The 25,336-nt window shown below is 49.8% G+C and overlaps 1 protein-coding gene across 8 annotated transcripts in view; it reads right to left on the bottom strand.

Annotated features, from left to right (window-relative positions):
• MARCHF8 (membrane associated ring-CH-type finger 8) overlaps positions 1–25,336 on the bottom strand; it is a 697,693-nt gene that overhangs the window by 186,314 nt on the left and 486,043 nt on the right. The window contains exon 1 of one of the 8 annotated variants that reach the window (XM_085603753.1): positions 3,498–3,737. The exons of 6 other annotated variants lie outside the window; for them this stretch is intronic. In XM_085603753.1, the coding sequence (XP_085459879.1) occupies positions 3,498–3,527 (30 nt within the window). In that variant the 5' untranslated portion in view covers positions 3,528–3,737. Of the gene's footprint in view, positions 1–3,497; positions 3,738–25,336 lie in introns of those variants that run through there. One more of the 8 variants, XM_085603745.1, reaches the window with a different exon arrangement.

A 25,336-nucleotide genomic window follows, 5' to 3' on the forward strand; every position in this document is an offset into this window, starting at 1 on the left:
AGCGGGAATGTGACCTAGGCGGTTTTATAGCACTGCACAGTGCATAAATCAGACGTGGGCACTCAATCAGAACAGGTTGATTTAAGTAAAAGTGTTAGGCAAGGTTAAGCAGCTATAGGTCATGGCGTGCGCATAAACGGATGTGGACAAATATCCCAAACAAAACATTTTCCCCAGAATAATTCACAATGAATCCAAATATTTGAAAATTGAACAGAAAGAAAAAAATCGAGGACTCGCAATAAAAGGAAAAATCGAGGACTCGCAAAAAGTTTGACGCTTTTACTCGAGCTTTCATAAAAGCGATTACAAAAAGAGGAGGCAGCAGGGGGAGGGGAGAGAGGAGGGGGTCTGCGCCTGTTTCCCTTGAGGGAGCGAGCAGGCACCATCTGTTAATTATCAACAGATGTTTTCAAAGCTCGCTCCCGCAAGGAACTCGCCAAACGTGCACGCGTAGCCATTCAAGGCAATGCAATGCGTGCACGTTTTTGCCTGCAAAACTGAATCGATTTCTAAAGGTCTTTTTCCTGAGCAGCGCATGCACGCTATGTAGGCGAGACCTAAAAACTGCGTATTATTAATCAACATAGGCGAAACCTAATGCATTTGCCAATGCTTGTTCTTAACTAGGGATTAAATTGCCTGCCAACATGGAGAGAGGTATAAACCTCCGCTTTCAACAACCATAATATACACAAAGTGGGTCTCTGAGCCTAAAGTTTGCGCAGCTATGCTATTTGCAGGAGCACTCTTTTCTCAAGAGGTACTAATGGTGTGGCTTTTGTCTCACCTCCAGTGACATGACTGCTGTCCTTTTTAGGTCTCGCCTGAGACAGCGCTTTAGCGCTGCTCTCGCGAGAGCTTTTGTAGATGGGGGATCTGGAAGTGCAAACGAGTGCTTTCAGGCCCCCAAATACAGTGCATGTGCACCGGGCGCGCGCACCATTTGGCAGCCTGCACACCGTTTGCTTTCACTTTCGCGGGCCGCACGGCTGCTTTGATGTGATCGCGATCACTTTCGCCGGGAGCGCGCACCATTTGGCAGCTTGCGTGTACATTTCGCGGGCGCTTTGATGTTCTCAATGAGCCGCGCGGCCACTGCGAACAACAAAGCGCCCGCGAAATGTACACGCCATTTGCGACCCCCTCCCTTATCCCACTTCCTGCTTGTTTGCCGTGCTGACGTTTTCTTAACGGCGTTGCTTGTATGTCTACTCCCATGAAACAACACTATATTTGAGAGCAGTCCTCGGAGTGACCCAGCATACTTTAATATTAAAAGAAGCCTGTCTCCATTCCGCTTTTCAGACTATAAGCAGAGTACAGTGATTTCCGGAGCTGAAGGAGAAAGCACGCCCCTGGTCGAGACCTGCGTTGCTTGAACTCAAGAGCTGAAATGGCTCTTCCAAATACAAGGAGTCGCCATCTTGGAATATAAAGATATTAATGTAATAACCAGGTACTTACTGAAAACATACTAATACCATAATTTAAAAGACTCAGCGTTTACTTTCCAAGCTGGTTAACTTGTTAAATCAAGTTGTGCCTCTTAATGAGCGTAAAATACAGGATACTTTTATTCATAATAAACGTAGCTCATGAAAACTGCATTTTTGTTTCATGAAATACAATTTAAATTTGCTTCTTTTAATTCTATATTATGTTCTATATTTTTTTTACCTACGTTAAAGGAAATGAATTTCAAAGATGTATACCCTGTCTCCATTACATAGAATAAAATCGGACGGTGGAGTTTTTTTGCAGTGCAGGCTCGGATTGTCTAACATCTCACTGTCTCCCATTGGTTGCTGCTAAAAGTGCACGCACCTTTGGCTTCGCTCATTGGGCTTCGAGCGTAGCCACAGGCTACTCTGAATTGATGCTAAACGACTTCCCTTTCTACTGTTTGCTACCCTTTCTGTGAGCACTCAGCACCGAGGGTCGAAAATAAAATAAGATCTAACAAATGATGCATTTTATTGCTAAGAATGTGAGGCTAATTGAGGGGTGTGAGAAATGCAGTACATAAAATCTTAAATGAGCGTAGTAAGGGAACCATTGAGCCTGTGAAAGGAATGCAAAGTACCCAAGTGGAAAGAATAAGACATGACTAAGTAAACGAAGTGAAATAAATTGACGGTAAAGAGAAAGAACGACGGTAATAAAGACAGCAAGGAGAAGAACAAGCATTTGCAATGCAATAGGTCTCGCATTTACTCGAGTTTAAGCTATTGGCATTATAAATGACAATGTGTTTTATTTATGTTTCAAAACCAAAACATAAATAAAAGGCATTGTCATTTACAATGCCAACAGCTCAAACTCACGTAAATGCGAGACCTGTTGCATTGCAAATGCTTGTGTTCAAGCTGACTTTAAAAACGATCTAGTTTTGAATGAAGAGAAATGCATTAAATGCAACCGATGCCAGAACATCTTGCTGCCTTGTTAATCTCCATCTCTATAGACATGGAGCATGGAAGCAATGCACTATAAAAGTAGGCCTTGATCTACCATTGCTGTCCATAAATAAACAGAGCTGGGTGATCGCGTCATCCTGGTAAGCAGCTCACAGGCATACATTTTAAGCTTCAGCAGAACATGTGATCTCTAATCTTCTCAGGGATTCCACATAAGGCTGACAATTTTTACATTAACGTGTGAAGCAATTTGTAAAACCTGGTGAGGATTTAAAGATGAGAAATGTTGTATCCTAGCAATGTTTGCAACAAGGCCAATCGCACCAGTTCCAACAAATTCTGCCGTTGCACCTTCAGCTGTATCCTGTGGGTTCAAGTTTAGATTCTGGACAGCTATCTAACCCTCGACTAAGGCTGCAAGTTCACTGCCAGAGTCTGCATCCTTACTCAACAAAAAATAAAAAAGGCACAAACTGCAACAACATTCTGGCCAGACTTGATTACATGTCAGTGCTTAGCACACATTAGGAGACCCCTGCAAATGATACAGATATGCAGAACAAACAGGCCTTGCGGTTTGCTGGACGACAGTTCATAAATCGGCCCTGTGGTCTACGTGCGAAATGAGACTCCTAATTTTAGGCCAGCAGCCTTCTCCGCTTGAGAAGATAAACACGGGAATTTAGTGCAGGGACATGCCCAGTCCGTGCTCTGTCTCTGTGCTCGTCGTCTGCAGTATTTACAGAACGGTGATGCAATATAAGACTGCTGTGCATGATTCGTGCAATAACAGTGCAACAAGCCGTCCTTAGCGTGAACCGTGCACCTCCTGTCAGAGTGCTTTATAATTGTCAAGGCAGCCGAGTCGCGATCAGGAAGGGCAGATTTGCACTTAACGTGACTGGGAACCGCTCCTTCGCTGGCAGCAGACAATGGAGCGCAAACCGAAACCTGAACCGGAATGTAGCAGCATTTATACAATGAGGCTTCTCCCCGCCCAAGGAAACATATTTTGGACGTCCCCGTGTCCAAACAAAAGACACCAGGGATTATTTAACGGCGAGGCAGTGCTCCTACCTGAAGCTTCATCTTCCAGCACATATGCATCGGCGTGTCCTTGCTGGCGCTCCCCCTCGTCGCATGGCTCCTGTAATCCAGGCTGGAGGTGGGCGCTGTGCGCGCACAGCTGCCGCCTGCCCTACATTCGCGTGCAGGCTGAGAGGAAGCGCCGCGGCTTGCCCGGGCTTGCTTAAGCCCCTCGCAGCGCTGCGATCGGAGCCGCGCTCCAGCTCTTCCTCCAGCTGATTCCAGGCAAGGAAGAGGAGCGATGATTAATGGATGAGGGCTCCCTCAATGTGCTTCACTTTGTCCTCTCAGCCCTCCCACCCACGCCCCGTGGAGACAGAGCCGGGAGACAGCGGCGATCAGCTGATGAGAGCAGGGTGGCTTAGATACAGACCGGCTTCTGTTATTTATTGGATGCCGACTCTTCCTTCAATGCGATCGTATAAAACTGCCCACACTCTCGCAGAAAATAAACGCTACTTTCATGAATATATTCTGGGCCTCGAGTCATAAATACATTCCTAGTTGAGTTTTTTTTTTTTAAACGGGTACACGCGCACTTGTTATGTAGTGCATCTACAGCGGCGCCCAAGAGGAGGCCGCGAGAGTGAGTATTTAACACGTATGTCATATTTTATTTTTTATTTCAGTTTTAGAGTGCGAAGTAGGCCACGGATAGGGTTACATCTGTATACGCCGGGAGGGACGTACGAGGCGGGAGGGTTGGACACACCAGCACAACTATTCACATAAAACAAGTGCTTCATTTATGCCGGTGGCTGCAGGTAGTGTTACCGCACTCATCTGGGGGCAGGGACATATTTCATCTTCATTCGGCTTTGAAGGGTACAAGACAGAACGGAAGGGAAGAATAGAAAGAAAGGGATAGAGGGAAAAAACAGGGAGCAATGAAACAAAACCATCACGAGTCACCATCATTAGATAGGTAGTGTAGGGCGGTGACAGAAAGAATCAAGAGTAAGTAATCTTGGCATTCGACAACGGGTACCTAAAAACTTTGCGTTCAATTAAAAAAAAATAATAATCAAATACTGACGATGTATTTCTGTTAATTGGACCATGCAAATATCACCCGGCAAAGCTTTCGAAGCAGCAATGGTATTTTAAAAGTAAAAAAAAATGTACCTCTTCGTTAATCGGGTGAGCTTTGGAATAAACACAGTACGTAGTCCGATAACTGTTAGCTGGTTGTAGTGTCGCGATAATAAGACTGACGCGACACGCAACGGCGTGCACGTCAGGTCACGTGTAGTGAAACGTTAATAAATATGACGTCACTGATGCACGTCGGCAGAACCGCCACGGCAGCAGTGACGAAGCAACCACACCAAGTGTCCTGAGTGTTCTTTACCACGTGCGGGGACCCGGGTGGCCAGCGCTCAGTACCAGATAACCCTGACGATACAACAAAGTGGCGACGAGGGTGGGCGTGCCCTCGTGTTCCGTTGCCTGCGCTCCGGTGGTGTGGCGGCCGGTGAGCATTCCCTGCTCGCGGTGCTCGTGCCCCGCGGAGACGTGAGGCTGTCCCTGTGCCCCGGTGCTGCGGCGGTGAGTGCTTGCGCATCGGAGCGCTCCTGATTGGCGGCAGCACCGCGTGGGGACGTCAGCTGTTTTCCCGGCCTCAGCGCGCTGCTCTACACGTGCGCCCCGCCCCCTGCCTGCCTGCCTGAGACGCGCGGAGCGCCCGTCAGCCTCCTGCCCCCTGCCTGGACTGCCGGTGAGCCCCTGCTCCCTCCTACCTTTACACGGGGAGGTTGTGTGGATGGCCTGTCTGGAGGGCGGCCTGGGGGGAAGGAAAATCGCCACGCCCAGCCCGCAGTAAAGGCCCAGAAGGTCACGGGGGAGAGCCATACGTCATCCTCTCACCCCTGCCCGACCGGGAGAGCGTCTGGAGAAGGCCGCACCTGGCCTGGGAGCAGACCCTGCCATCTGGGCGCCCTCAAGGCCACGAATAGGAGGAGGTCTCGCCCGGCACCAGCAGTACACGTGGGTCTCGCCCAACGCAAGCAGCACACGCGCAGGAGGCCTCGCCTGAGACAGGCAGTACACGTGCAAAAGAAATGGCGAACATCCCGCCGATCGAACCATTCTCGGTGGAGGGGTCCCCATCCGCAGTAGCAGCACGATGGAGAGACTGGGAGGACAGAGTGCGCATCTTCTTCGAGGCCACGAAGGTCCACAGGGATCAAAAACGCGCAATGATAATCCACCTGGGAGGAAAAGAGATTCACAACATAGTGAAGACGCTTGTGGAAAACACCCCCAAGACGCACACGACACTAATAGCGGCGCTCAACGAGTACTTTGAACCAATGGCGAACCGCGACTACGAACGCTTCATCTTCCGCCAAGCACGCCAATTGCCTGAGGAATCGCTCGACAAATTCCACGCTCGTCTCAAGAACTTAGCGGCCACCTGCGGGTTTCGGGATGAGACGGAGGAGATAAGAGGCCAGATAATACAGGGGTGCGCGTCCGTCAAACTGAGGGAAAGGATCCTGGAGGAATCCGGCAAGCCCCTAGCAGACATACTGACAATGGGCCGGACGAAAGAACTATCGAAGGCGCGCGCTGCGCACATGGAGGCGGCCCTGCAAGCGCCAGTGAAGACTGAGCCGGTCAACGCGGTGGCGGTCAAGCCTAAACAGAGATGGCCCCGACGAGGACCAGGCCCGGCGGCCCAAGACCAGCCCAAGTCCTGCGGGTATTGCGGTGGTTCGCCCCACGCCTCGGCAGAGTGCCCAGCACGAGGGAGGAAGTGCATGGCCTGTGGACGGTTCAACCACTTTGAGAAAGTGTGCCGGTCAAAGAAGTTCCGAAAGCCCCGCCAAACCGTAAACACGGTTGAGGAAGGAGGCCCGGTCGCCAGCGACATGGACGACGATGAAGAGGAAGAAAAGGTGATACACAGAGTACACATGATATGCACGGCGATACGCAGGACTAGGAGGCTGCCGCAATGCAGCATCCGAGTGGGGTCGCAAGAGGTCACAACAGTTGTAGACACCGGGGCCAGCATCAATATCATGGCCGCGGCGATGCACAGATCCATGCACCCCCAGCCGACGTTGCTTCCATCGGCAATCACGGTATTCGCATATGGACAGGAGGAACCGTTGAAAGTACGGGGGAAGTTCAGGACTGTGATATCTCATGGGACGCGGTCCATAACGTCAAATATCTATGTGACCGAAGACGGACAAGGCATGCTCCTAGGCTGCAGAGCGGCAGAAGATCTGGGAGTGGTAACGTTCGCCTTCGGGGTACACCAAGAGTCAATACACCACACCTTGGAGGAGTTCGAAGAAATCTTCAACGGAATAGGCAAGTTCCGAGGGAAAGAGGTCCACCTACACATTGACCCCACCGTGCAACCGATAGCACTTCGACATCGCCGCATAGCGTTCCACCTCAGGCCACTGGTCGAAGCCGAACTGGCGAAGCTGGAAGCAGCGGGAATCATCGAGAAGGTGTCAGGACCGACCCCGTGGGTGTCGCCAATTGTGGTAGCGAAGAAACCCAAGCAACCAGGCGCGGTCAGAATATGTGTGGACATGAGGCTCCCCAACGCTGCCATCAAAAGGGAGCGACACATCACTCCGACCATCGATGACATCGTTGGGGAAATGGCAGGCGCCAAATGGTTCTCAAAACTGGACCTACGCTCTGGGTACCACCAACTGGTGCTGGACGAAGCGTCCCGGAACATCACCACGTTCTCCACGCACGTAGGTCTACGGCGGTACACGCGGCTGAGTTTCGGCGTGTCGAGCGCTGCGGAGGTGTTCCAGAATGTAATACAAGAACTCATCGCAGGGATCCCTGGAGCGATCAACGTGAGCGATGACATCATGGTGCATGCCACAACCGTAGCGGAGCACAATGAGAGGCTGGTGCAGGTGTTGCGACGTATACGAGACGCAGGCCTTACACTGCACCGGGAGAAGTGCGAATTCCTGTGCAGGAAGATCCAATTCTTTGGCTACACCTTCTCGGCAGATGGCGTCAACCCAGATCCAGACAAGGTCAAGGACATAAAGGAAGCGGCTGCCCCCGCAAACATCACGGAGGTGCGGAGTTTCTTAGGAATGGTGAACTACTGTGGCAGGTTCATCAAGGACCTGGCGAACCTCACGGCGCCCCTAAGAGAGCTCACCAAGGAGTCCACCCCCTGGACATGGGACAGTGACCGCGACCGAGCGGTTGAGAACATCAAACAGGCGCTCTCAGAAGCCACGACGTTAGCATTCTTCGATCCGGCCAAGCTGACACAAATTGCCGTTGACGCCGGTCCAGTCGGTCTAGGAGCAGTCCTACTACAACGAAAGACAAGCGCAGAGGAATGGGCCCCAGTGGCATTTGCCAGCCGGTCGCTTACAGAGACTGAGCAGAGATACTCACAAATAGAAAAAGAGGCGATCGCCATTCATTGGGGGTGTCATCACTTCCACCTGTACGTCTACGGCAAACCATTTGTTGTGACCACGGACCACAAACCACTGGTATCTTTGTTTGCGGGCACCTCTACCAAGCCGCCCCCGAGAATCGAAAAATGGATGTTGCAACTGAAAAATTATAACTGTAAGATCGAATACCAACCGGGCGCCCGGAACCCGGCAGACTACCTATCTCGCCACCCTCGCAAAGCGACTCCCCAAGAGATGGAGGAGGCGGCTGAAACAGAAGAGTACGTCCGCTGCATCACCGCGCGATCGTGCCCCCGGCCACTGTCCATGGCCAGCCTGTCCCAGGCCACCAGTGAAGATGAGTGCCTACAAAGAGCAAAAGTGGCGGTCCAAAACAACGAATGGAACCGGGCCAGAGAGGAGTGGAAGAGCTTGACGCCCAGGGCAAGACAGGTAATGGAGAGCCTGTATAATGTAAGAACGGAGCTGACGGAAGATGGCACAGGATGTTTGTTGAGGGGCCACCGATTGGTCATCCCGGCGTCCCTAACCCAGAGAGTGGTGGATTTAGCCCACATTGGCCACCAAGGCATGGTCAAGACCAAGTCCCGCCTCCGAACCAAAGTGTGGTTCCCTCTCATGGACGAGTTAGTAGAAGCCACCGTTCGAGAATGCCCTGCCTGCCAGGTCACAGGGGAGGCCCCACGGCCAGCCCCTGTCGTGATGGAACCTCGACCCCGGAGTCCTTGGTCCAAGATAAGCGTTGACTTTGGTAGCCTTCCGGACGGACGGCACACTCTGGTTGCCATAGATGACCACTCCAAATATCCCGAAGTGGAAATACTAACTGTGTTGAGTGCCCAGGAAGTAATCCCGAAGCTCGAGAAGATCATGGCAACACACGGCATAGTCAAGGAAATCAGAACTGACAATGGGTCACCATTTCAGAGTCAGGACTTCGCGGCATACCTACAGGCTCTGGGAGTGCATCACCGGCGCATCACACCTCGGTGGCCGCAAGCGAACGGAGAGGCTGAACGCTTCATGAGGACACTCAACAAGGTGATACGGATCGCCCACGAGAAACACCAGTCTGTGGAGCTAGCCATCTTCACATTCCTCCGTAGCTATCGCCAGACGCCCCACTCTACCACAGGAGTGGCGCCGGCACATCTGCTGATGGGGCGGGTTGTCACCGACACCATACCACACCACCCAGAGTGGAGGCCAGAAACTCCCAATGACAGTGCCATTGACGAGCGCCGACGTGGAGCGTTTGCTCAGGTTGATGCCCGACGGCGTGCTGTCACCCCACACCTGGCCCCCGGTGACAGGGTGTTAATACGAAATCGGAGGCCAGGAGGCAAGTTTCGTCTAAACTTTGAGCCACAACCATGGACAGTGGAGAAGGTCGCGGGCACGTGCGTGACAGCCCGGAAAGGCGGTGAGAAGATAACAAGGAACGTTTCATTCTTCAAGAGAATCCCAGTGCCCTCGAGGGCCGATGAAAGGCCCCAGCGCAGCCCCCTGGGGCACACCCCGCGAGAGGAGAGGCTCCTAGAACTTGCGGAACCTGCGGACCAGGCGAGCGGAGGAGCAGACTCTGTGCATCAGGGAGGTGCCGCACCGCAGCACGGCCATCAGCCAGAGACCCTGTTGCCAGCAGACGCTGGCATGCCAGAGGAGAGAGACGATGGTGCAGATGGTGACTCTGTGAGTAGGGGCCGGGGCATTGTGCCAGACTGTGGGGGACCACGATATGACTTGAGGCCGAATCCAGAGCCCTCCCGTCGTCTACGAGACTACGTCAAGTAAGACTGTTTTGTTTTGTTTGAAATGTTCTGGAATCGCAAATGGTCAGCACAGAGATGATGACCACTGAGGTGTTGATAAGCTAGGGTTTAAAGATGTAGTAATAGGTTTGGAGCTGTAATTGGGTTTTTGTTTGTGTGTTGGGGAGGAATGTAGTGTCGCGATAATAAGACTGACGCGACACGTAACGGCGTGCGCGTCAGGTCACGTGTAGTGAAACGTTAATAAATATGACGTCACTGATGCACGTCGGCAGAACCGCCACGGCAGCAGTGACGAAGCAACCACACCAAGTGTCCTGAGTGTTCTTTACCACGTGCGGGGACCCGGGTGGCCAGCGCTCAGTACCAGATAACCCTGACGATACAACAGCTGGTCATGTTAAGTACGAGGAGACCGCCAAGCCATATTTTCAGATATATATTTTGGGCTAGCAACAGTAGCACAGCAGGCACCCCTCAGCCCTAATGCAATCAAGGAAAATGCCCGTCATCCTCGCGCTGGTCTGTAAAAGACCTCCACATTTAGGGTGCAGTGAGGGCCGGGTGCCGCTGCACCTGATGCCCCAATGATAGCTACGTCCTGCTGCAATAATGGAATGTTTTAAACCCAAACATTATGGCCAGCAGCACCATGTTTATGTTGGTCTTAGTTCACACCTTGTTTCACGTTGTACATTGTCTGCCATACAACTCCGTACAACTCCGTTTCTGTAATCAGTTATAATTAGTGCCTGTTATAGGCGTTTGTAGGTCACCTTTTACTGAAAGTCCTTCTTATTTGAACAGAAAAATACATTAAAAAAGTGGCACATATTTGACTGCTTCCCTGCTGGCATTGTCCTCTGACCACTGTGAGCTTCAGTGACCCTATTAAAGACCCACCCTTTAATGTACTGTAACTTTATGTATATTCCTATTGCGTCTTGAGAGAGGATAGATAAGACAGGGTAATATCAGGAAGTCCTGTTTTTTTTTAACACGACGGATGCTAAGAAATCAACCCTTAAAAGTAAATATTGCCAACCCCGAGAGCCAAGCAAATGAACAACAAGCATTGGCAAAGCTAGCTGGTTTAGCGTTAATGGGCTAACATATGCAAACAGAGTCATTCACAATAGTGCACAGCCTGTTTGCGCTGTCTCTCTGTGCCACTGTCCTCATTCTGTGCCTCCTATGTGTGTACCCTGTTTTACCTCCACAAGCTTCTGGCGCTGAATATCAACAACAGAGAAAGTTTAGAGAATATATTAAACATCAGCACCATTAGTTTGGGGGAATAAAAGAAGCAGGGCATCGAAGGCGCACAAAGAGACTGTTGTACATACAGGCAATACAAAGAGTCTGTTCATATTTATGTTTGCCTTTTGACTTTGTTACTGCTTGTTGATTATCTGCGTGAGGTCTCTTAGAGTTTACCATTTTTGTTCTCACTTTACTATGTGGAGATTGTGCTAAGGTTATGCTAAGGTCAAGATATTCAAAAGAAAGACGTGGTATGACCGGTCCAATCCGAGAGAGTTCGCTATTTTATGTGGCATTTGTTTGAATGAAAATCAAGTCAGGGGTAGATCCCTTATTGGGGGCGGGGAAAGAGCAGTCTTAGAGTAGCTTGTGTTCAGTATGAAGGATTTGAGGATGGATGTGTTGTTGTGTGTATTTTCATCAATTGAAGTGGACACTCCTAGAAAATTCTGCTCCCAAGCGGAGGTGATTTGATCAGTTCTGTAATCAAAGTAACCCAGGGCTCGAGTCGGGGTACCACGCGGGTGGACGGCGTCCCCCCACTTATTTTACCGGGTTTTTACCGGGTGGACGCCGTCCCCCCTGCCCAAAAGATGGAGCCGTACCCGAGCCTGCACCTGCAAGCGCGCTCAGCACTCACCAAACCTCACCTCCTATTGTCGAGAGAGGGCGAACAGAGCTCTTTAAGTTGTTTCACGTTGATGGAGCCGTTCAGTATGACAGACGGGTGCTCGTGGCCATATATTAGAAAAGGTCAGAAGGTATTCATGCATTTCAGATGGAGACCGGCAAATTTGCTGTGGGCAATAAATACGCACCGAACAAGCGCAGCTTTAATTTCCCCGCTCCTTTGAGTGTCAATACAGCGACGAATTCCAACGTAAACATTCTGCTTTGCCCTTTGAACCTGCCCCCATCGCCTTGTAACCTTTGTTAATTAGAGGGGACCACATTTCGTGACGTCACTTCCTGCCGTGACGTCACTTCCGGTGACAGCACCTAACTTGGAGCGTCCCCCCACTTCTTTTTCTAGGACTTGTGCCCTGAAGTAACCACTAAGAACTCTCTGTTTGCTGCCAAGTGGGCACTATAAGTCGTTTAGCCAAATTGCTTTATGTGACAATGTTTATAATCTTCGGGGAGACGTACTGGAACGAGAAGTTAATCAATTTGCATCAGAGACCCCATATGGATACAAGCATTTCCACACAATATTCACTGCTATGCTGAGGTAGCGGGTGTTGTATACCAGAAGTTAAGATAGTGGTATAGGTGCTAAGAAGAATCAGGTTTCTGTGCGTAACATATTGTCAAGGTCAAAGTCTTCTGTAAGGGCAGGTATGCAAGATATATAAAATACAACCTACACATCAGGAGGGTAGCTTTGATTTTTACTGGATTGATTACTTGGTTGAGAGAAGGTGACAGCTGAGAGGTTGCTTGGGTAGATTGATCTTCGTGTTTATAATCTCTAGCTCTGGAGATTGTGATTATAGGATGTGCTGCGGAATCATGGTCACAGAATATTTGGATTGTTGGATGTGTTAGGAGTAGTGTGCGTGGAGGAATGCTCTAAGCCTGTAGAGTTTTTTAATGTGTTTTGGACTCTTCAGTAATGGGTGTGTCAAGTGAGGTGTGACTGGTAAGTTAGTAGAGCAGTCCATGTGTTATTTTTTTGGCAGAAAGATGTAAAATGTGCTTGGAGTCTTTGCATCATTGTATCATCCTACGTAGAAACCCAGCTTCACAGTGATGTCAGCCAATTAATTTCTGGGAAATTATAAGATATTTGTGCTCTCTGGTAATCAGTTACAGCGTATGAGGTGAATTTGAATCTTGAATATGGGCGGTTGAGGCCAGGGGAGGAGAATTAGTTTAGGTGTCTTTAGGTGTCTTTATCTTAGTGAATCCGGACTGGACCAGGGGGCTGGTTGATAGGGGGAGGGTTTATCGAGGAACAGTTGTGGCTACCTAGTGAGCCAAGGAGCAGTAGGTTTGTTCCAGGTTAATCCATAGAACAGTGTGTGGGTGCTTCTGCAGAGATATGTAAAGGGGAGGAGAGAAAGATAATGGTGAGAGCCAACACAGATGGTAGGGTTGGTATCAGTGTAAGCGTCTCTACCCATGGTAGAATATATTACGTCCTTCAGAGAATTAAGCAGTGCTGTGAAGATACAGCTTTTGATATCCGAAGATGGACTCATGACCTTCCCCTGTCCAAACATGGTGATGATTAATTCACATTTTTGGTTATGGTAACATGCAATAGTAATGTGAGCTCCATAAGGCATTGTTGTATTCAGCAGAAAAACACATTGTATCAGTTCATGGCCTTAGTTTAAAAACAGGAAGAGCAGGTAAGTTTTAATACAACAACAAGCCCACCGACAGGAATAGCCTTCTACTGTACGAGAGCTACCACCCCAAGGCCCTGAGACAGAACCTCCCGGTTGGACAGTTCCTTCGAGTGAGGAGGAACTGCTCTGATACCTCAACTTATGAGGAACAAGCATCCCACCTTGAAGAAAAACTTGCTGCTCGCCACTACCCCAAAAAAATGATACGCAAGGCTAGGAAACGAGGAAGGAACAACCCAAGGGAAGCACTTCTGGAGGATATAACAAAGGAGAACACCAAAAGAACAGTATGTGTTACAACATTCACCCCTGCTTCAAACACAGTACAAAAGATAATCAAGAAAAGATGGAATATTCTAAACAGCGCGGGAAAGCAGTGGGATCCCCCACTTTTTGCTTTCAAACGGAACAAAAACCTGCGAGACCAACTTGTTCACGCCACTATGCCAACTACAGAGGGCACGGAACAACAGAGGCTTTGGGATCAACCACGAGTGGTGGGACATTTCACGTGCGGTGGGTGCGTTTCCTGCAAGCTCACTTCCAACACCAAAGAAGTCGACATAGGCACAGGTAGACCGTGGCAACTCCGCAAGTTTAGCAATTGTAATACTGAGAATGTGGTTTACCTTTTAACATGCCCCTGTAATCTCCAGTACGTTGGCATGACAACCAGAAAGGTCAGGGTACGCATCAATGAACACTGCAGCACCATAAGATGCAAAAAAACAAACACAAAGCTCACACGCCACTTCTTGGAGAAACACCACAAAGACACTGATCTCCGATGGACCGTCCTTGAAGTCATGAACAAAAGCAGAGCTGATCTCTCCAAAGCCCTTCATATCAGAGAACAACGTTGGGTGTTCCGCCTGCGGTCCCACGAAAAGGGACTTAACGACGATATCCCATGGCTCCATCTGCATAGATGACCCATGTACATCTACCGTCCTTAACTAGAACCTGGACAGCTTTCCTGCTCTGTGCCATTTGCCCAAAAAATACTAAACATCTTCTATTTTCACCACAACCCCCTGGTTGCGCCACCTGCGTGCCCTCTGGGTTGTGTAAACATCGCCCCGAAGCCCCCCCCTGCTCTCTAGCACATGACCTAAGTTACAGGGGTGGCTCGGCAGCACACTTTACTCCACATACGTTTTTGTGACCCCTTGGCCCCTCTTTGAGTCGCCTTTTTTCCTTTTGTCCTAGTTGCATGCTAATTTAGCTCAGAGTGATGTAGAGGGTGTGTTGTTGATCCTCACTGTTGCCGTCAGCAACCGTCACATTATCTCGACTACCCCTCACGCACTCTCCGTGTCAACGAACACCACGGGCTTTGCATGCTAGCCCTCGCCCACTCCCATACCCTCCTTCGGGGCTCAGTAGTATGTGGTTTTAGCATCCATCTTCACGTTCCCCTGACAACCCGGGACGCGCACGCCTACACGTGACTCCGACCTTCCACAATCTCCTTCGGGGCCCCGTAGTACGTGTCTCTAGTACGTGTCTCTAGTATCCACCTCTGCGTTCCCCTGACAACCCAGGACGCGCACGCCTACACGTGACCTCCACCTTGGGCGGATCCCTTGACTCGCTTCTCCTATTTGGGCCCAGGTTACAGCCAGGACGCCGTAGTACGTGTCTTTAGTATCCACCTCCGCGTTCCCCTGACAACCCAGGACGCGCACGCCTACACGTGACCTCCACCTTGGGCGGGTCCCCTGACTTGCTTCCCTTATTTGGGCCCAGGATTCAACCAGGACGCTCTGATTGGCCCGCTCCATCGGCCATTGCACAACCAGGCACTGCACTGCATGCATCGCCTTCACGATAGTTCCGGACTCCGGATGCACCGCACCAGGAACTGCTTCACAGCCGTAATCACCCCAGGCTGATTTCAATCTTATCGTTAAGCACACTATTTAAACTCGTCTTCGCGGCCTCACTCCCATATTCGGGCGGACGAGGAGCAACATCTTAGGCTGAATACAGGACACTCTGCCTCAGACAGTAAGAGTATGAATGTTGGTTTTTCGTTACTTCAACCCCTTCGGTGGTTCAATTGTGGAATGATTGTGGTTTCACCCTGCTTGCAGGCTTGCAAGGGTCCATTCTCTTGATACCTTTAGTTCATTGACTATTACATTCTCCTTCTCTCCCTTTAGACTGAACAGAAGTGTCTCCTCCCTTCCCCCCATGTGGCAAGTAGTTTGTCTAACTAGGGTAAGCCTTATGAGAGCACTTTTTGACTCTCAATATGTTTGTGTACTCACGTAGAGTGGCACATGTCACGTGATTAGTCACTCACCTTAAGGTATTTACGCATGTGTGTATCTTGACATTAATGTTATGTATATTTTCACTTTTGACCCTTCTCTCTACAGTTGTATATATTTGTTTGTTTAATCTTCCCTATAGGCTTGACAGTTGGAAGCCATCTAGGTAGTGGAGTGTGGCCCACGCCACACCCACGCAGTGGTATTCTCTTGCTACCAGTTGGTAAGAAAGGAGCCCTCTTTTTGTAACTCTAGGTCCTGATGAATGCCCTGGACCCGCTCGGGCAAACAAGGCAGAAACATGTCGACCTTATACTAGACGGCTAGGAGACACCTAAATACCCCACCCGCCGCCACTTTGTTTTTAGTATCATATAGTTACTGATCACATTAAAAATATCTTGGTAACTATAATGATTTTTAACCTCACGTTTCACCCCATGGGCCCCCACTCTTTAGCTTAGAAGTGCATCCCTGTCTCCAGGTGTATGCCCGCCCTCCATCAAACGAAGGTTTTGGAGGGCGAGGACTGGCCGATGATGAAGCATGACACCAGGTGGTGTGTGAGGCCAGTCCGTCACTTTTTGTGAGATGTCCATACTCACAACAACTTTACAACTGTAGTAGGGTCACATCACTCTAGGAGCAGCTTCCTGTGGTCAATATTATTAATGGAGGCCGCTAGCTCCTAGCACCCCGTGCCTCCCGTTCCCCCCCTCCACACCCTGTGGAGTTCTTCTAGTGATTGCTAAGTTTTAATAGAGCCCAATCGAGACTAGACTATGGTATTTGTCATTGTCTTGGGTTTCTGGGTTGGCCATCAGGGCTCAGTGTTTGTGGGATATGCAGGGTAATTTTGGATAACCCAGCAGAGAATAGGACATATAAGGTGTTTGATTCAATATGAAGTTTTCTTTGTATTGGGACGTGGCTAACAGGGCCAAGATGGTGAACACACCCTAAAGAAGCTCAACACACCTACCCCATTAAACACCTTTAATCCTGGCCAATATATATCTTCCACTACCTAAAATTGCTCCGCCTGCCTCCCTTGGCTGTTACCTGGCAGCATGTATAATGAACGGAAACCATTGTGGAATTTACAGAATCCTTGTATTACGATGTGTTGTATTGATCATGATAGTAAGTTTGAATTATTGAAATTTAAAACTATTAACAATCCTGCTTTTAAATGTTTGCATTTTTATTGTAATAAATTGATTACTACAATAAAGTTTTTTTACTACTACTACTACACATCTAATCACCGCGCAGATTGCCCCACAGGAGCGGTTCCTGAGACAAGGCGGTCCTCTGAGGTGAGCCGCTACCCCGGTGACCATAACCTTTTGAACTCTTTTGAAACATCATGGGATGCTCGTGATGCAGCGTTAATCGCCCCCTAAAGCCCATGCAAGCGGTCCGAACTCTGAGACAATGCCATCATCACTCTGCAGCACAAGTGGAAGTGTTGGGGGGACCCCTACCAGCGCTGGACCCAGCCCCAGGAGACAAACACAAATATATCTGTGGGAGCCTCTTGGCGCACTAATGGAGGGGCACTCTCAGGAGAGAGCCCCTCGGGCACAACACCCCCTCACTTAATATACAACACAACTATGTGCCGCCTACGCTCAGGGAGTCAACAAGCGACACCACAACAGCCATCACTCATGGAGCAGCAGGCTGGAGACCACATGATGGCTGGACAACTGGTCTCAGCAAATTCCTTCAGCGCCAAACTTGACACTGTATTCCAAGCTATGGAAAAGATAGGAACCACCCTGGAACAGATGCGTACATCCCTTGTAGGCAGAATAGACAAAGTAACAGTGGACTTTTCACAGGGCCTGGTAGTTTGAGGGCACCGGTAGACCAGCACCAACTCTCGGCCTTTCCTGTTCCACTTACTCAAATATAGGGACCGCAACTCCATCCTTTTTCTTTTAATTTTTTTTTTTTTTGAGTTTCCAAAAATAAATGCAATAACCAAAAAGCAAAATAAGAATAGTAGCATGGCATTACAGTGTAGTAACACAAAGTAAATATTGTATAATGACATCAGACATGACAAGGTGTCCAAGGTGGTCATATCGAGCCCAGACGATCTTATGAGACATCTCCGTACCCCCCCCCCGTTACAATCAGGATAACCAAGTGTGCGATACAATGACATTGACATATTTGATACAATTATTACAAATAGGTCCTTAAGTGACTACAGATTCGGTGGATGAAAGCAATTCCTGTATGGGGGCACTGTTAACATCTTGTGTAGTTAACAGGTAGGTTTGAAACGGTTGCCCGATATCTACAGGTCTAGAGGCCGGTGGCTGCAACTGAGCATATGTGTCGCTCGTGGTATTACAGTATATCATACTATGAAGCCATGCATTGAGTGTGGGAGGCTGGGCGCAGGCCCACTTAAGAGTCACTTCACGTTTAGCAATCAGAAGCGCTATGGCAATAAATCGGCGCTGGGATTCGGGACGGTCGTGAACATACCCCAACAGTGCCAAAAAGGGCGATGGCGCAATCTCGAGCCCCAACATCTTAGATAGCCCCCGAAATATCGATCTCCAATAGTCCTCTATTTGAATGCAAGTCCACGTCATATGTGCAAAGTCAGCTTCCAGGGACCGACATCTCGGACACATATACAGATGAGAGGGGTCCATACGATGCAGTTTACTAGGGGTCACACATACACCCTCCACAGAAATTTAAAATGCAACAATTTATGTCGGTGATTTGGGGACACCCGGCATGTTTGTGCGCAGCACCGACCCCACTGCACATCTGTCAAAGGATGGCCCAGATCCCGCTCCCACGCCACCCTTACACTGGTATCGCGGCATGGAAGCCGTGCCACTGCCTCCTTGTACATCTATGCCACCAAATGACTCCCAACCCCGCACCGGATAACCCCAGTCAGAATGGAAAAGTCAGGAGGTTCCAAGGGGTAGCTATCCAGGCACGCACGCAGCGCCTTCTGCACTCTCAGGAGCACAAAATGATCCATTGTGGTAGCAGTTCGGAAACTGGGATCTTCAGTACGTGAAAAAAGGTGCCCCCCGGGGAACAAAATCGCCGAACGTGAGCAAGTGAAAATTGGCCAATGTGCGCTTCACTAATGCCTCCTGCAGGATGGGAATCCAACCGTTTCCCGCAAGTGGTAACACGGGGGAATTCAATATCTGTGCACCAGTCACACACATCAACTTGTGCCATCCCAAGCTGGTAGTAGACACTGTTTGGATGTCTTGCGGAACCCGAGGGAAACCTTCCGGTAGCAGAGTATTAAGCGGAGCCGGGAGCACCAGGTCAGCCTCAGGTCTACAGTACGGGATCCGAATGTCTGCACAGTACCAGTGTCATGCATAACTCGCTTGTGCACCAAGATAGTAAAGCTGTAAATTCGGTACACCAAACCCCCCCTCTCATATGGCAGTACTAAAGTTTCCCAACTAATGCAGGCCTGTTTACCACCACACAACAATGGTCTTAGCAATGTGCGTAGATTAGAGTAAAAACTATTGTATAGTGACATGGGAATATTTAAAAAGAGGTACAGGAACTGTGGCAATACCATCATTTTGATTATAGCTATCCTTCCAGCCATTGATAAGGGCAGCTGTAACCAGCGGTCGATGTTTCGTTCCAACCTCTCGATTACCGGGCCATAGTTCAACTGAAGGATGCGGTCCCTATCCCTATAAATGTGGATTCACCGGGTCATCGCACCAAGGCAGCGGGTAATCCCCCGTTCTAGCACAGTTCGCCTCAGTCAATGGGAATACCTCTGACTTCTCCCAGTTTATATGAAGTCCTGAGTTAGTGCCGTACCTTGTGACTTCCCGGAGTAACGGTGTATGGTTGTCGTCGGGGTGCCGTACATAAAGAATAATATAATCGGCACAGAGCATGAGTAACAAGGGCCCAGTGTTAAATTGCAACCCCGATGACTATGCCTCTCCAACAACTGGCTTACCAGTGGGTCAAAAACAATTACAAAAGGGAGGGGGGACAGAGGGCAACCCTGTCATGTACCCCGAGTAAGTGGAAACGCTTTGGTCAATGTACCATTCAAAAAAATATGCTCCGTGGGCAATGTATATAATAGCCGAACCACTGCCAAAAACCGCTCCGGCACCCCCAATCTTCCCATGGTGGCATAGAGGAAGGGCCACAAGTGAATTGAATGCCTTCTCAGCTTCGAGCAGTACAGCCGCCGAAGGGGCAGTCGGCGAGATCCTATTCAACATGGCGAATAGAGTGTGCGTGTTTAGGGCCGTGGATTTGTGGGGAATGAATCCAAATTGCGCTGGTGAGATCAGTTTCTCCACTATCAAGGCAAGCCTTGTCACCAACATATTGGCTAAAATCTTGTTATCAAAATTCAGGAGCAACAGGGGCTGATAGGAACTACATTTCAAGACATCCTTACCTGGTTTGGGCAATAATATTATAACGGCTTCTCTCAGGGTGGGTGGAAGTACCCCCGTTTCAATGGCTTTCTGATACATATCAATGAGATGAGGCACAAGGAGATCCCTATATTTTTTATAAAAACAGCCCGTGAATCCATCCAAGCCTGGTGCTTTAGAGCCGTCTAGCACATTACTGGCCTCTGTAACCTCATCTTCTGTAAATGGCTCTGCCAAGAATTTCTTGTGAGCCTTGTCCATCCAGACAAGGGAGACCTCATCAAGGTAATTCCTGTAATCCGCAGGGGGGTCAGTAGTGCTAGAGGTGTATAACGTTATGTAATATTTAAGTACCTCCCGCAATACCCCCACATTACCAGTGATCCGCTCACCATCTTCCCCGTTGAGTTCAGCTATGTAGGTGGCCCTGCGGGTATGTTGCATCAGTCTGGTCAGTGTTCTGCCAGGCCTTTCACCCTACCCATACTGCCTGGCGACGGCATATTTACCCCAAAAATGTGCCTCCCGTTCTGCAGCACCACGGAATTCCGTCAGCAATGCAGCGCGTTTTTGTATATAGCATGGGGGCCAGAATTGGCTGCACTACATTCTAACTCATGGAGCTGTGCCTCTATCTGCGCAAGCGTGCATCGCAGAGCCCTAAGCGTTTTTGGAATGCACACCCCTCTTGTATAGGCCTTGAATGCCTCCCATAGGGTGGCCTTAGAGTCCACTGACCCAACATTAATCGAAAAGTACTCTACTATCGCCTCTCCCAGTTCAGTTGCAAAGACGGCATCCCTCAAAGCCATGTCCGGAAACCGCCAGGGACGCTCCACCCCACCTGCCCTAGGGATCCGCAGTTTTACCAACACAGGAAAGTGGTCCGATAGTGTGCACAGCAGATGGGAAACCGCTTCAACCCACACCGCCACTCCAGCGGACAAGCACCAGTAGTCCAACCGTGTCCAGAGATCATGGGGTGCAGAATAATGAGTGTACCCCTCACGGCACGCACAGTGATACCTCCATGCATCCAGTAGGCCAAACTGTTCAATAGTGTCCAACACAGCCCGCTGCGCCCTCGGCTTCATGGCCGCTGAATGTGCTGTACAATCGAGCTCCGGGTCAAGCAACAGGCTAAAATATCCTCCCAGGTAGATGCTGTCTGCCCCCATGTGAGCTATGTGATTGTGAATAGTGTAAAAAAACTCAGGGTCGTCTACATTCGGGGCATATATATTGACAAAGAGCACAGAATGTTCAAGAATATAGCCCTTAACCAGCACATATCGACCCCCCGCATCCCTATAGAACTCCTCCTCCCAAAAAGGCAACCACTTATGAATTAACACAGCAACCCCTCTAGCGTAGGAACTATATCTTGCAAAATATTTATGTGCACCCCAGCTCGGTGCCACTGATGTCTTAACGTTTGCGGCAAGGTGGGTCTCCTGCAGAAAAGCTACATCCACTTGATAGCGTTGCATATAGCTGTTCACCTGTTTACACTAACGTGTATTGTTTAAGCCCCTAACATTCCAGGACATCAGTACCACATTGGCCTCTGCAACAACCTTACTAGCCATGATCTATGTCCAGAACTTCTGATCTACTGACACCGTGGCCATTCATGCTACACTGTAAATGATAATTGCAGTAAAAACAAACTACAAACATGAACCTACAAACCAGCTACCCCCTCCAACCACCCATCCCACTCACCGAACTCTGGGGGAACCTCCCCATCCCTTATTAACATGATAAAAAAAGCAGAGAAACAAAAACGAAATATACTGTAATCCCACAGGAATTTAGATATGTGCATCTGTACTTGGGGAGTGGCAACTCCCGCCATCACCCCCATCATTGGTACATAGTGCCTGTATACTTGCATACTTATGCGTCCATGGCGGTACACTAATGCGGCAACGGCACGACTCCATGAAGTGCTATTCGAGGATTAGGATCGTGACAACATCGTACTGCAATGCTGGGAACAGGTGACATGCGTCTAGCTAGTGGTGAAAAGGTCCGCACTTGTTTCGGAGTCCGGGATGTCCTGTGACTGCTGCGGTGACGCCGAGCCTTTCTTCTTCACAGCGTTAGAGTACTTCTGACAAAACTCCTGAGCATCGTGGGGGGAGTCAAACACCCGAGGTCTATCAACATCCACCTTCAGCCGTGCCGGATACAACATTCCGTATCGTAATCCCATTTTACGCAGGGCCCCATTAACCCCCGCATATTTCCTGCGTGCGTCTTGGACCATGGCAGTGAAGTCAGGGTACAGGGATATAGTCGAACCCTGCCAATCAAGCTGGCCCTTCTCGCGAGCCAAACGTAGGGCAGTATCCCTATCCCTAAAGTTCAGAAGGCGGGCTATGATCGGCCTTGGTGGACTCCTGGGATTCGGTCGCAGCCCCAGGATGCGATGTGCACATTTAATGACAAAGGTAGTGGTGAATGGCTCACTGCCAAAGAGATCCATCAGGAGCGTTTCCACGAAGTGGTCCAGCCATCCTGTGTTTGTAGATTCGGGCATCCCCATAATGCAGATGTTGTTCCTCCGCCCGAGCCTCCAAGGCCTCGTTCTTAATGTTGACTGACTTAAGGAGCTACTCCATCCTCTCATATTTCTTAGCGGTCTGGGCCGCGCCGTCCTCCAAATTAGATATCCTACTCTATGCCACCATTAGCCTCCCTTCGTGTTGATCCAGTCGGGCCCCCATGGAGTCTAGTCGCCTATCGCGGGCGTGAAACCTAGTGTCCAAGGCTTTGAAGCCTACCCGCAGCACCGTCAACAAACCATCAGGCCCAGCCACCTCCGCTGGATGCAACTCTCCGCCCTCTGCCATATTGGGCTGCTGAGCCGCCGTGCGGGGCCCAGATTGTTTAAAAGATAATCAGCCTCATGCATCAAGCCAAAATCCAGTCGGTAAAATACCGATTCGCTAATAGCTCCCGGTATTGAGTTAAAAATACCCAATCCCAATGCATCAACCCAAAAGCAAAAATCGCTATTTAAGGAATCCTTAAATAGCGATTCCTTAAATAGCGATAGCATTTAAGGAATCCCAAATTGAGATTCCTTAATTTAAGGAATCTCAATTTGGGATTCCTTAAATGCAATGCATGAAAGTTAAAAAATTAGCGAATTCGCTAATAGGGGGAGCAAATTACCATGAAGATGAACTGCATGGTAATTTGCTAAAAGTTTGAAAAATGCACTTTTGTGCATTTTTCAAAGTTTCATGTTGCGCACACACATGCCCTTAGAGCATGTGTGTGTGCAACATATGTGCACATATCAATTTCCCTTGCACCCTTGAAATTGCATGAGCAATTTGCGAGAACCTACTGGTACTCGCTATTTGCTCATGCAATCTCCAATTCATTCCTATGGGCCTGGAGGCCCATAGGAATGATTGGGATGGCATTCCTTAATTGCTACTCGCAATTTGCTAGTAGCAATTAAGGAAAGTTAAGGAATCGCTATTTGAATAGCGATTCCTACATGCATAGCCTTTTGCTATTCCTTATTAGCGAATCCTTATTTTTCGCTAATAAGGAATCGCAAATGCCAATGTTGATGCATATGCCCCAATGTGCTTTGCTTAGGGTCCTTACACCCCATACCCCACTGCATTGTCGTGCTACAATCCCTGGAATACCAGCAGTGGGTGAGCTGGAATGTGCACTGAAGTATGCAGGCCAAACAGTAAGCGGGTCACAGGAGCAGAGATCGAGCTGGAATAGACACTGAACAATGCAAGCTGGGCAATAATTAATGTAGGCCAAGCAGTAATTGAGCCAAGTTGCGCACAGAAAGGCATGGGCTGAGCAGTGAGCAAGCCCGGAGAAGTGATTGAGCCAAGCCGGGCACTGAAGGACGCAGGCCCAGCCGCAGGTTTAGATTCAGAACAGTGAAGGAGGCAGGATGGACACCAACTGATATACGCCGGGCAATGAGTGAAACTCAGGTGCAGTAATTTGCAGATCACCTGGAGGGCAAGCGGGAAGGCAGGAGAGCAAACCTGGGCGTTGTCAGAAGCTCGGTGGCTGGACTGGCCACGAAGCACCACGAGCCCACAGCCAGCAGCCGCAGCAGTCAAGCACCACACTCAGTTTGCGGGCACCTGTGAACTCGCCATCGCCACCTGCGCAATTCATGGTGGTGCCCATCAGCATGCACGTTCCCGCAGTCAAAGCAGCACTCCGGCATGGTTCCACAGAGTCCATATGGGCCCAACCCCCCTCCATACAGCCCGCAGTGTGCACCGGGGCGGATCGGAAAGAACAAGGGGGGGGAGGGTGTGTGCAGTTACAGAGCAGGATTAGCCAGTATGCGGTTGGAGGAGGGCGGGGGTGGTCACAGCTGCGAGGGGGAGAGCTCGTGCGGGCAGCGCAGTACACAGCCGGACGGCCGATCCCCAACCCCACCTGCGGCCCCTGTCGCCGCGGGGTTTCCGGGGAATGCCTACATCCCGCCGTAGATGTGAGTAGCCTCTTACCCTCACCACAGCCGCTCACCATAATGCGCCCGCACCCGGTCCAATCTCCCAGCCGGTCCGCAATCCCACACTCCAGCTCCGGCCGGTACACAAATCGAGGTCCCGGCTCCCCTTGTGACCACAGGCAACGCCGCACCCAACAGAGCAGGCCGGTGCTGATCTTCGCCGCGAGCAGCAAACAGGCTGGCTCCACTGGAAGGAGCTTCACCAGCACCTCCTACACCACTGTCCCGGAGAGCAGAGTTGCCATCTGCGCCGCCGTGGCAGGCTTAGGAGAGGAATTTGGTGGCGGAGCTCCAAGCCTACGCAGCCATCACGGTCGGCGGCTTGGCCACGCCCCCACCGCAACTCAATCCTTCGAGAGGTGCGCAAACGCAAGATGTAAAGTGGGCAGCACCTCTGTCATGCTCTTCCCTGGCTACCAATAAAGTAGCAGCGTAGGTACTACCCCTCCTTTTCTTTCTCTTCTTGTAGACTAGTTGGGAATGGGGCAACAGGTGCTCTGCATAGTTGGGGATCCGGGTAGTTGTACGCTCGAAGTGCAGGAAAGCGGGGGGGGGTGGGTTGTTGAGTTGTTGTTATTACGCTATACAAGTTTGAAGTCATTAATGGTACACTAAACACAAGCAGGAGAGTCACTACTCATTTTGTAAATCAGCTGGCACACGCTTCTGACACAGCCTCCTGAAACACCTAAGGGGGGTAAGGAATTTTAGGGTGGACATATAGAACAACTAAAAACATACTCACTAGAGTACATGTCAGTGACATAACAGGGAAGACACTAGACCGAT

The sequence above is a fragment of the Triturus cristatus genome, chromosome 1_2, assembly GCF_964204655.1.
Source record: "Triturus cristatus chromosome 1_2, aTriCri1.1, whole genome shotgun sequence".
In the NCBI taxonomy this organism is placed as follows: Eukaryota; Metazoa; Chordata; class Amphibia; order Caudata; family Salamandridae; genus Triturus; species Triturus cristatus.